The 15,610-nt window shown below is 35.4% G+C and overlaps 1 protein-coding gene across 4 annotated transcripts in view; it reads left to right on the top strand.

Annotated features, from left to right (window-relative positions):
- Window positions 1-15,610, top strand: part of LOC128670751 (GATA-binding factor C-like) — an 86,911-nt gene that overhangs the window by 57,819 nt on the left and 13,482 nt on the right. For all 4 annotated transcript variants that reach the window (XM_053746710.1, XM_053746709.1, XM_053746706.1 and 1 more), the window contains exon 5: window positions 10,097-10,231. In XM_053746710.1, coding sequence (XP_053602685.1) covers window positions 10,097-10,231 — 135 coding nt within the window. The remainder of the gene's footprint in view (window positions 1-10,096; window positions 10,232-15,610) is intronic.

Below are 15,610 nucleotides of genomic sequence, written 5' to 3'. Positions count from 1 at the left end.
CCAAGTCTTGCGTAAACTAGAAAATTACATAGGAAATGAATACCTGGCTAATCTGCCCCCTAATCCGATTTGCTGGCGTCAAGGATGTTATGCATACTAATGGTGATAACTAAAAATGCTGAAGACCGTGGTAGAGAAGTGGATGAAAAAAATTTGGAAAGCAGCCCTGGGCTCTGATGCTGGCGACGGAAGCAATCGAGAAAACGCAAAAGAGAGATAGAGTATAGAGCATGTTTGTGGTCGACTTTATGTCACATAGTGCTACCGCAATGTCTCGCAATTAATTTGCACGCACACTACGCGTAATAATCTCATCGCCAACCCTTCATCGCGGCTTATCGTTTCTCGTTAAAAAAATGATCCAATTAAACTCCTCCCGGCTTCAATAAGTTACCTCAGAGTTTAAAATCTTGCGCACACCCATAGTAATAACGCATGCGCCCTCAATATTAAATTTTAACAAGGTATTAATTAAAAAAACTAAAGCGAAATATCTTTAAATTTTCTCAGGGCGGACGGCCCCCTCTTGTTTTATTTTTAATTCATTTTATTCGTTGGGAGAGCGGGGTCCGCCCATCGGTGATTTAAAATTTTGATTTATCGCAGGTCGGCGCGGCGCGGTGGACGCTGGCCGTTGCGCATGCGCATGATGGTAATTATAAATATGACGCGGTGCTAAACGCGCGGGTGACCCGGCGACCCCGCGCGTCTGCAATGTTGCGAAGATGCATCCTTGCATAGTTGACAATGAGATAATCTCACGCATTCTACATGTATGTAATAATATATTAGATTCTTGCGTCATTGATGTTAATATCTTGTTGGTAAATAATTTTATTTTTGATATACAAACGTCGCGCTGAAGTTACTATTTACTTTATATTTCTACGATTTATAGTCTTTAATAAAAAAATGATTACTTTTTCTTTCATATTCTAACTGGAACCACTTAGTAACGCAAATTTCATTTACGCAAATTGACTTTTAGGCAAGAAATTAATACATTCACTTAATTCAACTGCTTGACGGTTAGCTTTCCCCTCCTTATCAGGTGTTGACTCACCGCTGTGATCCACCGCTTGTCTAGTTGCAATATAAATGTAGGATATCGCGGACGAATGCAGAAATGCATATTAAGTACATCGGTAAAAGGCAGCTGCCGTGTTTACGACTTCCCCGTACGAACCAAGCCGCATTACAAAATAATGAGGTTGTAGAATTGATACCGCGCGATGATGTCAATGCCACTACACCACGTATAGATATATAAATAAAGAAAGGGTTTTTCTCAGGACCCGTGACGAATTTCATTAGCATGTCGTTGAAAAAATACATCATATACCGACATATTCACAGAATATTATACTATTTCAACTTGATGTAAAATTACTTGTAAGCGATTCAATTAATAAGCCATATCACAGTCGTGTTAGATTTATCGGTATAACTAATTTATGTATATACCTAAACTTAATTACACAATATACTATAATGTAAAGTACAAGATGCGAACTTATTTACTTTTGTTACCAACATGATCTTTTCGTTAGGCACAGTCATAACTCTTACTATAAATAATTATTGTCGATGTTGATTATTTCTTATAGTGCTTTACATATTACAAGAAATAATCACAAAATATGTCTTAACGTTATAATTATCAATAAAAAAACGTGACACTTCTGGATCATTTTATTTTACGACAGCGGCATTCATTCAATGCACCGAATGCACCTGTTTTGTTTGATTAATTGCACCGACCAATCGCAGTGTCGTATAATTCTACTATTAGCTGCTCTAAAGCCATATCTAAAACCTAATAGCATTAGTGTCGGCACTATTAAGCAGGCGACTTTTAGGTTATCAGTCGGTAGAAATTAATAAAATGTAATTTTTCAAAAGCGTTGAAAAGTTTATTGGTTTAATTAGACTAAGTAGGTTTTATCATCATATATAGGTATATATGTATTGTTAGGTAACTATGTAACTACACGTAAAGTTTTCTTTTTTGTCTATATCTTTACTAATCCATTTTAACATTACAAAAATATTTGTATTTTTGCTAACCCTAACTAAACTAGTTATAATGAAATTTGGCACAGATATATATTAGACCTTCCGGAGTAACTTTGCCTATATATCACCGTGAACGACGTCGCAGGCGACTGCTTATTTCGTAAACCAGAACAGTTTGTTTGAATGCATCTCTAGAATGGCTACCAAGATATTATAGAAGGTACATATACATCAATGTATAGAAAAGTAATTATTTGTGGTAACAATTTTTTTTTCTCTATACTTTGATTTGATGTTCAGTCATATAAAAAAGAAATCTATATGTGCTTTTTAATAGCAGTAATATAAAGCTTATTCCCATGTATTGAAGTGGGGCTGACGATGTCCTTCCCATTGAATGCAAATTCACACGTTTTGAAAAGCTATAGGGACCGAATTACCTGCGTTTAGTTGCGTACGGAACACATTACAGACTTTGTAATTCACGCAATCGACCAATTTAAGGAAATTTCTCTTCGTCATGTATATGGTATACGATTTGCTTATGTTTTTTGAGGGTGATCGTCGAGTGGACGCTATATCATAATATTGTGTGTCATGAATGTGGATGGATGGAGAGGAAGAGGAAGACCAAAAAAGGTGGCAGCAAAACGAACGATATGAAGTATTAGAGTGGGTTACACCAGTTAACTTTGATCTTAACTTTTACCTGCCTTTTTTTTACGGCATGACAATTAATTTATGATTTTACCAATTACTTTCACGAAGAAAGAGAAATAGGTAAATCTTCTCTGTGAATTCGAAATTTTTGGTAAATACTACCAATACCTTCGAATACAACTAAATGTGGACTTTTGTAACACTTAGCTCTGTCTCATTATATTGTATTTCGTTATGCATCTGGCAAAACCAACACATTTAATCAATAAAGCATGGTGTTTTAATAGCATAAAATGTTATGAAAATACTCGTGTAATTAGACTCAGCGTCGTATCCATCATTCTGTACCTTCGTATCAGCGGTTCCAGTTCTCATCCATCATTTGTATAATTACGATGTTATCATGTGCACTAGATAGTTTTATTGTAGGCTGGTGTGTATATAGATTTATTTTTCCAATGTTAAAGCATTTGGAAATAAGGTCTTCAACTTCAAAGGCACTTGTTAAGTCAAATTGTAATATATCTAAAACTATTGGCGTCAATAACTTAAGTATTTTGCGTAAATTTTTCCCATCTGAAATTTTCCTCATATGCGGTTCATGAAATTTTCCATAATACACGAAAATACATTTCCAGAATGCACGGGAACAATTAGGAAATACTTTCGGCAATTTTCTTGCAATATTTCTGAGAAAGTCCATTAGAACATTTTCAAAATAAGAAATAACCGAAAACAAAGAATTTTTCGGCGGCACATCATTATTATATTATTACATACACACACGTAGTGCGTATTTATCATATTTCAAAAATTTGCGTACCCTATTTATTTTTATTTATTCTAATATCTAAGTCTGTCGCATAGAAATAAGTACACATAAAAAAAAAACAAACAAACAATTTTTAAATGCATAACCAACCATGAAAAATCAATATAAATGCAAGAAAACTTTTAAAATACCTGCAAAATTAACCATCGATGGTATCATTACGAAGTCTGCTCATTGAGATGATGTACTATCTCCATTCCACTATCCATCATGAGGGCCACTATCCATCATGATGCCTATTCTTTAAATATTTTTGCAAAAAATAAACCAATTGTACAATTTACGTATATTTTAAGTTTATAAACTAACGCCTTTTTGATAAAGCGCATGGTATTTATAGTTTAAGTGGATTATTTAATTACAATGCAAGTACTTCATCATATTTTCATTTTATGTGGAACTTTTTTAAACATTGTAAGCACACGAAGTCGCCAGTGCACCTTTGACGAAGTTTGACGTGCATGAACGTATTTTTCATTATATTATACTATCCAACGAATAAACAGTTATTTCACACGAAATAAATTAAAGTTTAATATATTTATTTCATTATAATCACCCGCCTATCACCACTTTATGTGGTGTAAGGTTGCCTACCTTACACCACATAAAGGTCGCCTCCACTTCTCTTTGTCTGATGTTAACACTGACCGTACTGAAAAAACTTCGACCATTCTCCATATAAACAATTATAAAAAATGTATGTTACATAAAATTACACAAAAGTGACATGATTGCCTAAATCCCTTATTAAGTCATAAAATTAAAAAAATATTCGTGTATGTAAGAAAAATTAAATTAATAGTGAAATTTGTGCATAGTAAAGGGAAAATTTTTGCGTACTCTAATTGATAAAATTGTGAAAATAAAAAATAGGTCTTTTGATTAAATAAGGTATGATTTCCGATGTTCCTTCAACTTAAGTTTTCCACTCCAGTAAAGGGCAAAAAATTAAATGGGGTCCATACATTATGTTACCCAGCCAGCACACTTTTATTGTCGTGAAACAATTTACTCGTTGTTTTTTAGTGCTTTTTGCTTGCTTGTTATGCACTGTCTTTAATAAAGCATGCTTTTTAATTGACCATTTATCAAATCGGATTTTAAGTAAAAACTTATAACACTATGAACAAATAGGTATACCGATTTTAAAATATTATAAATAAATATACCGATTTTAAAATTATTTACAGCATGGACTGTAATAAAACGAGATTAAAATGACTTTGTTAAATCTCACTATAACAATTATGCGCATAATAAATCGCTACAAAAAGTGAAAATTCTGCGATGATTTTCCGTGAGCGATCTTTGTAGCGCGATTTCGTATAGTGGCGCCATCCATCAACGTCCGCGCGAAGTAATTGTCACGTTGAGTCTACAATGAGATAATAAACGTATTTCAGTTTTAAGCTTCCTTAGATTCCTTTCTTTGAAAGTTTAACGTGAATTCCGTCCAGAGCCGCGTCGATTACAGCTCGAATGTATTTCGATGGTATCTCACCGGCTGGCAGTTTGATGTGTCAATCGGCCGCTCGATCGGTATCGTTCGATAGCTCCTATTGGGCAACCGACACGCTTTGTTATCCTAACGGACTTATAAAATTCGAGGGTCCATGAACCGACGACGGACAATGGCTTTCTTACATTTCCGCTTTCGATTTGCATAGATAGAAGTGCAATCTCGCTCGGATGATGTTCACACAGTTCTATTTCTGTATGTTACACGGCGAGGCATCCGCGGCCGGCTTGCGTCGAGATCCGTACACAAATAAATCGTTAGTTAAGCGAATTTCCCAACATGGCTTCCGCGGGCGAGGGGCGGGGCGGCGGGCGGGGACGCGCCGCGCTGCATCTTCGTGTGAAAATTTAAAAAATTACGAGCATCGCATTTATTTTTATGATCAGCCGAAGATCGAACGCGTACACGGCCGCGGTGCGCGAAATTAAACGCCATAAATAATCGACACGCGTCAAATAATTTCGCAATTGTTTTATTCGTTTTTGGATAAGAACTTCTAGATTTGACATTACAAAGGAAAATTCTCTAACTAATATAACTTTGCAGACGAACCATGTTACAACAGCACGTTTAATGATGACGTGAAAGATAAAGCCATCATAACAACTTATGAATCATAAACTTTCTTGAAACCTTGTTGCTATATTTTATTTAATATTTACTAACGCAGCTCTAAGCCATAATTTACTTATGAATAAATAAACCACGATAAGGCTTCCAAAGACTCTGCCCATTACATCAAAGTTTTGTCGACCCTTGCTTTATTCCAAGAGCCCTCTTTACATCTCTGCTCTCTACATCGACAACATTCCTACACATACAAACAAACCACTTCATTGCTGTACGACTGAAACTAGTTCCACTGTGTGCGTGAACACGATGAAAATCTTTATTTTCACGCTCTATCTCTCTTTATCTAATCGCTTCGGTCAGATAAGGACGGAACGCCGGAAAAACTGGCGCGGGGTGAGGGGTAAAGGCTACATCGATTCCGCGCTTTCACTGCTAGGGGCCGTGTAAACCTTTAAAAACACCGGTTTTGCCGCGCGATTGTCATCTCTAACTGTGTGAGGATAAGAGGGAAATTTCAGTGTAGGAATCGGTCTGGTAAATGGATTGCCTCCCCCTTGGGGGTTCTCATAGTGGGATCTAGATGGCGTAGATATGCTGATAGGGCGGCGATGTGAGCGTGGCGATGTGACTGCGATGGTGTGAGTGCATAGGTTTGTGTTTTCCGACTAAACACTCGTAGGTATGTAGCGCTGTTTCCGGGTAGGTTAAATTTTGCTTGTGTTCGCAAATGTATGAGGGGCTGGGAGGTATCCCTTTTTGTAATATAATTTTATGTTTGTGCATAGATAGGTAGATAGATTAGGGAAGACGGAGGCTGTGATTTGATTTGATTAGGAGGTGTTTGCGAGGGTCGAGGGAGATAAGGGTGATTGGATCGGGGAGCTATGGAAATATGTTTTTAATGTGGGCGGTTATTGAATTAGCGAGCTGTGTGAACCGGCGCGAGTGTAATCCGTTTGATGTGTTCCGTACTGATAAAATTATTGTTCGCTCATTGATTCATTAATAAAATTAACAACATGTTGTTCACACGGTTTATATTGAAAACTTCTCATATTTGAATAATTTAAATGGTTTGTATAAGTCCTAGTCAATAAGCTAGCTTGGTAAATGGTGATCTTTACATTTCTAGATTACATTTACTACATTTCGAAGTTGGCTATCAATACAGTAGTAATTATCCCAATGCACTTACCGATTTATTTTAATAAAAGTAAATTAAAAATCAGTCGTAAATTTGTTGTGATTAAATACAGTCGTAGCAGTCTAGTTATTTGTATTTTCGTTTTCTTCACCTTCACATTAACCTTCAATAATTTCCATATAAACAAAACAATCCACAGTGAAGTAAAAACAGCGCTTAACACAGTCAATACGACATAAACACATCGTCGAAAAACAACAACAAAGGGATGTTTTGTCCTCTTCACAAAGGACCACTGATGTTGTCACATCACAGCGCATGCTCTTTGAATTTACACTAGACTGAAAATTAAAGTACCACAACAATATGCCCTGAAATTGTCATTTGTTCGGCCTTTTTTATCTGTGTCGGCGTTTCTGTTCATAGTCCGTTTTTTCCTCTGTCCGATATTGATCGAATGCCGGTGACAGTGAAATGGGTTTATTAAACCTCTCAAACAAGTGTATACTCGACATTATAATGTCAGAGAGACGTTTTTTAATACTCTGTATACAAAGAGTGCCATTGGGAGTCTAGTAGTCAACGCTGTCTGTTCGCTTTCGAAGCTGTAACTTTGAAACTATTTATTTATATTGAAATTAAAGTTTAAAACATAATATCAATTAAAACTCTCTACTACAGGTAAGAAATTGAAAAATTTCTGCATATAAACAAAGTTTCACAAGAAAATTTAATATTATACCATAGATGGAGACATTTGAATTGTTTCGATAAACTGTATAATTACATTGCGCTGTAACAACTAATACCGCTCAACTCACACTTGGCTCCATTTTTGGTGAACGGTCACCGTACCGTGGCTGTGGATATATAGCACCAGCCATAAAGTTTACGACATTTTCCAGCCATTTCAGCGTTTGAGGAGCGAAAGTAATTCCCCCATAAAATTACGAGTAAACAGCCGTTTTTCCATGGAAATAAAACCTCCCCCGACGGGCGGTTGACTTTTGTAATCGGCTTATACAACCCTCCTGATACAGAGGGTCCCCGGGGATGCTGATGCACTCCGGACAACTTGATGGGAACTCTTATCGGCAGATTATAAAACCCGTTGCGGGTAAGTCGTAAAGTCGGGCGATCTGTTTAGCAATTTGATTAAACGGCTAGCTCAGACACGGCTACACTTCTTATTCTAGAGCTAAAAATCTGTTTAGCGAGAAAATAAACCATTGTTTTGTTTTAAGATGTACTTACCTATATTGTCAATATTTTATATTCAGTAACACCAATAATTACACTATACATTGCTACATCAGGTCTTACTATCCATGTTTAATGGCATTTGCCACTAAAGTTGTAGTCAATGAAAAACTTCGATTAAGACCCTTGCAAACTAAATGCGTTTGTAGCGTATGTATGCATATGTTAAAATTCTATACAATCGGTGTGCACGGGCCTTTCTCCATCTTGGGATGTATTTAAATACTACATAGTGAACACAGCGAGAATTTAGATTTCAAGAAACTTAATAATATACCATGATTGCATGTAATTACTCCAGATGTAAATAAACTCTCGCCTTGTATGAAAGAAAACTGCCATTAGTAAGTGTTGAATGTTATTAACTTTGTTAACAAGAAAACTATAGGAATGCAAAAACAAACCAATCCCATATACGTAAGCTTAGCTTCTTGCGACTACAATTACACTAATTAACACTACCATTAACATTTTAAAGTGAGAATTTGTTTGTAAATATATACTTAAGTTTATATAAAAAAAGGTAATCCTGAGCCTTTAAGATGTCAAACAAAAATTGACTGTCGCGTCGTAAATGGAAGTTGATGCAGCGATGTGGTTTGTAAGAAAAAGTGTTTGGTTGTCGGGGCTAACTAATATGGCGAACTAATCTCATTGGGCACAAAGGAGCTGCCATGACGCGGCAGATATCCACGCAAACCATTTAATATTTAGGTATTCTGATATGTACATTTGGAGAGAAATGTGCTAGCTAGGTTTATTTAATGAGTTTGTATGTTGTTTCACAATTAATTTTGTAAGCAAAACTGTTTTGCTTACCACATCAGTTGAAAAAGTCTTTGATTTTTGGTCTAGAAATTAAAATAATTAGTTTCAGATTTCTGCTAAATATTGAAGTGATACTGAAATCAGAGTGAAATGGATTTGACCAGTAGTAAAGAACAGACAGATGGGTTGTATTTTCCTCTCTTCAAATATAAATATGTTCGGTCTAAATACTTTTGACCGCGAGTGTCCTCCGAGACAGTCACTTACGATATTAAACCGGACAATACCGCACAGTTGTGCTGCAGTCACGATAATCTTCGAAACGAGTGCTATTCGATTCTAGTTACCGAGAACATCTCGAATACTCGACTTATGTTATACGACCCAGCTTTTTGTCCGATATATGACATGACAAATTAATGGATTTATTATGAGTCGGATTGCGTCTGTCTTTTATTTTCGTGTCGGGTTAGGACGAATGCATTTTTAATTGAGTGAGGCACTTTTGTGGACTGTATAAAACGGCCACCGCACAGTGGTATTTTTTATTTGATTGACGGGTAGTAATGGGCAGGTGTGTGGGAGACGTCGGCGATAGCTACCTCGCTTTTTCGTATCGATGTTCCAATATTTGGTTTTTTGTCCAGCCGCGCCGTTTTGCGATGAAATGTTTTATGTTGTTTTTAACGTTAATGGCCCACTAAATTTCGCCATTGTGCGTGCATTCTTTTTATTTTCATAACCTGATGAATTGCCTTGTAAATGTTGACGATGGCGGCAGGTGAATATTGAAATAAAAATTTAGTGAGTGACTTATAAATTAACGAACAAAAATATTTACTTCCATAGGTTAACTACAAAACTTGTTTACTTATAAATATTTTGGAACGGAAGTCAGATATTATATTACAAAAGTTATTAGTATTTTATGTATGTGATAACGATGTAAACATGCTGTGAACAAGTCTCGTGTTTCTTACTAATAACACTTAATTATTATAGCATCCATAACTTGTTACATATTGGTTTTATTGATTGTAACATTTGCATACAGAATCATTATGTCTACGAAATAAGCCGCTACCGCAATTACCACAATCCATTGATGATATTTTCTATTTTAAATGCATTATATTTTGTAGATTGATCCCCCCTATTAATTATTATATATTATTTCGTAGGAATATATTCATTAAAAAAGGTTAAATTCTATATCTTTGCGTATGAAATTTAAAAAATTGTGATCTATTTATTAATTAATCTCTATTTATCATAGACTACATATTTAATTTTGACATTCAAAATATGTACTATTTTTCAGTCGCTGCAGAGCGCAGCACGGCGGGCGGGCACCTCTTGTGCGAACTGCAAGACGACAACCACCACGCTATGGCGGCGCAACCAGAACGGGGAACCAGTGTGCAATGCCTGCGGACTGTATTATAAGCTACATAATGTAAGTACTCATCCCAACTAATATTATAAATACGAAAGAAAGTTTGTTCGTTATCTCATTACGCTTTTTACGCATAACCAATATTCTTGGAAATTTTACTACGAAGTTCGAGAAGTATATAAGTACGGAGAAGGATATAGGGTACCTTTCATCCCGGAAAAATATTCCCATAAGAAAATAAGACAGGTCTTTATTAATAACTAGCTTTTGCCAGTTCGCTGCGGCTTCGTCCGCGTTTATCTATATAACTTATTATTGTCAATATCTTAGGTTCTAAGTAACGCAGATTTTAATTTCAACCAAAGAACCCCCATAACTATTTTTCTTATCCGCTATGTACATACAATAGCCCACTTACAGTTTTATTATATGTATAGTATTGTATAGATGTGATTTTAGAACGATTACCTCTAGGGCAGGTTTTTAGTCCTTTTATTGGTAAAAAATTGCTTACTAGAGCACTGCTATGGAATCAGCACGCAAGTTATACATAAAAAGTTCAAAACAGGAGGCAGTCTTCGTAGATACTTATATTAGAGTAAAGTAGGTACTCGCAGATATAACTTGACAGCATCAGCTTCAAGTTTTAAAAAGTAATTACCAACCGAATGATAAATGTATATTGACACCATTCTAAAAGTGATTTAAAGAGTCCAAACTCTCCCCTTTGGTAATCCGGGCTCTCCCCAGGGATGATTTGACGGTATCTCGGTGACAGATAACCGGACCCCCCAGCTAATGTGTCATAAAACCAAATACGATTGCCACAAATGAATTACTACGATACAATCTAAATGTTAAATGAAATGATATTATCTAGTGATACTAGCGAACAATGATTAACTTTTGCAACCGTTGCTTCTCTATAGTTGATGGTTTATTGCCTAGTGTAGCCAATAGATGGCAATGGCAAACCTTTAATATTTGCCCAAGAAGCTGTTGTGTGTAATATTCCTCGGTCATGAGGAATAAGAACAAGAACCATTATTCGACCAGAGATTGAGATGAACCCTGTTATTCATAAAAACGTAAAAGCATACTTTAAGCTAAATAACATTTTGTCTCGTTCTGTCAATGTTACTCGTAAATATTGTAAACTGCGATAGTGACAAAACATACTTTCGCTTAAAGTATACTTTAATTTTTAATAACGGTGTTAATTTTTTGTTTTGTGGATTGTGACGTCAGGATCTGCAATTCTCACGCCTCTCGAAATCCCGTCGGAAAAACAATAGCGCTAGCCCTCGCCGATGTTGCCGATACGAGAAACGCAACAGAAGGCACGTAACAATGACAAAAATTAACTGTCAAAGACCCTTCGCAGAGAGCTCTCGATTTTTTTCTCTTGAAATGTATACTTTATTGCCATAGTGAGCTGAACAACAATGCCGTTTGCTCTAATTATTCGGAAGCGGTTACAAAAGCGAATGGGAGTGCTCCTTGAGGAATAACGACGGCTGTACAATACAGGAATGAACCAGTAGCATTGTCAAGGGCAGTGCACGCCTCCTCATACATATTTATACAGTATCGCTTACCGCCTGCCTTCAGCCACCCGGCTCCCGTGCACTCAATTTATCTAAATTCATTCACTGCAAATCTCGAATGAATAAGCAATTAACTAATATTTTGTCTTGTTATGACAGACTTGATGTTAAAGCAATGTTTGCAACTCTGTATTTTTGACCTTTGCAGCCTGTTATAGGGAGCTACAGTAAAATAAACTTTGATTATTGATTACAGTTTAATTGCAACATATGTTAAAAGCTGTTTTAGACGCATCTTAATTTTAACTGATTTTTAATTGCAAATAAAACCGAGGTTAGTAATCATTCAATTTGTTGTATAGGTAGTTTAATGACATATTAAAATATTCTTTCTACTTATTACTGCCTTATTAAGTCTATTATACTACTAGAGGCTCGTCTCGGCTTCGGTCGGGTAAAACCGTAATAAATCATATACCTAAAACTTCCTCAGGGATCACACTATCTATTGGTGAAAACTGTACAAAAAAAATTCAGTAATTTTTGAGTTTATCGCGTTCATATAGACGGACGCGACAGGAGACTTCTTTATATGTATAAGGTTTTGAGCATTTCAAGGATCAATATATTCCATAAGTAAATTTAAAGCAACAATGTGTAAATAAGTGCACTGTAATAGCATGTTATTCAAAACGGATACTCTGATCGATTTCAGAAAAAAAAAGAAGAAAAAACGCAATTCATACAACAAAGCACAGACGTATTGTGATTTACCGACGTCACCCTCTGCACGCGACCGAACCAACTTGATACTGGAAAGGTCGGAAATAATGATGAAGTAGGATGTAAACTTAAAACTGTCAACATAGAAAATGCAAATCCAGGTTTTGCATTACAAGCAAATAAATTAGAATGAAACAAAGCTTGCCATAATAGCACTAACCATAATAATTTCAGATCTTTATTTTTTGTAACTGCACGTTTCACCTAATTTCTTATTTATTACCCGTGTAATTTAATAGTGAGAAATAAAATGGACTTTTTTGAGAGATTATTATATATACAGATATATATAAAACATGCATTATTGGGCATAAAATATAGATCAAATATATTAAAATGTAAATAGAAATATTTTTATAAAAGCATCAAACCATAACGATCGCGTTACAACAATCTTCAAGTATGTTTACTCAAAATATCCCTGAGTCCCGATTGTGCACAAATGCTTATAACATTTAAAATTGGCCTCATAGAGGCCGTAGTACTTCGAGAGCTCTCAAGGATCTTGTTCTTTTGCTCGCTTTTATATTGTTTTTATTTAAAACATTTTATTGCTTGTGATTGTGATACAGTTTGTTTGATTTGATTGATATGGGAATGTTTGGTGGTCGTACGTACGCGTTATGAATTTCAATGTGTTTGCAAGTTTCCGAGCTATATATAGAAGATGATTTAGAATTTTGGATCCTTTATTGTTACTGCTATTTTGTTTTGAATAACAATTTAAAATACTTGGTTAACATAAATGTGTCTAATAAAACTTATGTGATTTTGCACTAATTTATGAAAACTCAAAAGTATGGTTCATCTCTATTGTTATCTTTGTCACTCTTCAAGTCTTGATTTGATAGTCTGTGTACTAAAAGAGGTCTGCATCGTTTCGGTGATCCCACGGGAGCCCATTTCACATAGATGATTGGACAATTTCTCATATTGTTAACAAATCTTCTGGCGGTAATCTAACTGGGGGCCTCGATTGAAAACGATTGAAAGTAAATTATTTATTCTACCACAATCGGCGGTTAATAGGATTACAGTACATGCGTGGGTTCGATTCCCGGCCCGTACCTGCCAACCGCAATAATAACAAAGCGCCCGTCCGTCTGTCCGTGTAACTTTTTATAAATTTGTTTATTTAATTTATCACGCCCGTTTATACGTTACTTCCTCCATGTTATACTCGATTAGGTTTTTGTGGTTCTTTTTCATTTTTTTGTTTCGACCTTTGAGGTCCTGATGAATTGGTATTTTTTTTGCGATCATTTGATTGTTTTCGATTTTATTTCCCTTTTAAATTGTCGGTGAGGTTACCACGGCTCATTAGTTATTATTAAACGATACACTCCGTTGTACAAAAAACTGTTCGCATATCAGCTACAAATAGCCCATTGGTCAAAAGATAACTAGGTAAGTGCGTACTAATAAAACAAATAATTCAGATTCCCATTAAGAATTATAGAACGAGGTCCGGCACGTTTCGTTCTTATACGTACAGCAATAAAACACTAAACAAATTAAGTTCCAATAACACATCGGACCTTCTGGTTCCAAGTGTCACCGTTAAGTGCCTCCCATACAAAAGTATTGGATTACCAGTTTGTATAGACCTCTAGAGAGAGCCCATAATAACAGCTCAAATGATACATTTGGAATACAATGGGGCGATCAATTCAATTTTTGAATCGAGAACGCTCTTCTAGTTTTCTTTTTTTTTATTTTTTATTTCGTCTAAAGTGCTGTTTTGTTCAGCCAGCATCCGAGAGAATTTGACAGTCACTGTTTTTTCTCCCATTTTTCTTTAGCATTACAATTTAGTTATGGATACATTGTGCCTTTTTTTTACTTTACATGCAGTATTTAGCAAGTTTTTTCTACTTTTACTCTACTTATGGTTGAAATATACTTATCTTTACTTTAAAATTAAAAGTAAGGTATTCGTAAAATATGTTATAATACTATTTTAATGCTTTAAATTTATATAATATACACTTAGAATTATTTCTACATAGTAGTGTCTACGCAATTACAACTCATTCTACTTTCAAACAAAGCGATTCGACATGCCCACCGAAGCAAACATCTAAACGAAACGCGAGATAAATAAAAGACGCTGCGTTTAATTCACTCATTACATTAGATAGGTACGTTACAAGTGCCGGCACTGGCTGGCAGCCAAACGGTCGAATGTTATAATGACATCAATTTGAATATTCACCACGAGACAGCTATTCCATTTACATAAGTTCGACGTTGAATTTTGTGGCGATGCAAATGGCTCGCGCTACACTAATTGCGATGTCCGCAATGTGGTGGCAACAGCTCTTTGTTTAAATATTTTACCCTTGTTCAGAAACTTGATTAAAAATTTAAATATGGAATAGTAACGGACCGACTTGTTTTATTTTTAAATACCTATGCGATAAAATAACTCCTCAAAATATAGTTAAAAATAAATTTTGCTTAATTCTAATGACGTATGTGTACATGTTTAACATTTAATCAACTCACTTAATCATTTGATTTTACTATGATATGGCGATATGATATAAAATATCGCGATGGTTGTATTACATAAAATATTTACCTTGACTTTAGTATAAAAAATGGTCACTGTATACTTTTTAGATTGATACGTAATAACGTCCTACTTGTATATTTGAAATCTTTTCAGGTCAACAAAGCTACTTTTAAATATTATAAAAATAAACAAGGTTTATTATGCCTCAACAAAAGCGTCTAATTTTGCCAAAATGTGATCGCATACATAAAATAAAGGGAATAAAAGCAGGCGTCCGCGCAGTAGGCCGGAAAGATTTTATCTGTTGGCAATACAGAAAAAATGGCGCCCACCGGAAGTGTCCGAGCGGCGCACGGCGCGTTACTATTTTTTCTTTTTTGTTTTAAATGGCTTTTTCCCGGCAGCGTTCGGCCGGAAATGCGTTTGCGTAGAACTGACCTCTGTCGCCGAAAAGCGGTAACTCTGCTAAACTTGCACACGAATTTAATTCTTACACCAGATAAATTAGAGTATAATTTCTTACAACTAAATTCGACTTGGCACTGTTTCTTCGTGCCTGAAGACGCAGTAAGCATAGCGCTAAATAGGATG

The sequence above is a fragment of the Plodia interpunctella genome, chromosome 6, assembly GCF_027563975.2.
Source record: "Plodia interpunctella isolate USDA-ARS_2022_Savannah chromosome 6, ilPloInte3.2, whole genome shotgun sequence".
NCBI classification, from domain to species: Eukaryota; Metazoa; Arthropoda; class Insecta; order Lepidoptera; family Pyralidae; genus Plodia; species Plodia interpunctella.
This window is presented reverse-complemented; position numbering and strand designations above follow the sequence as displayed.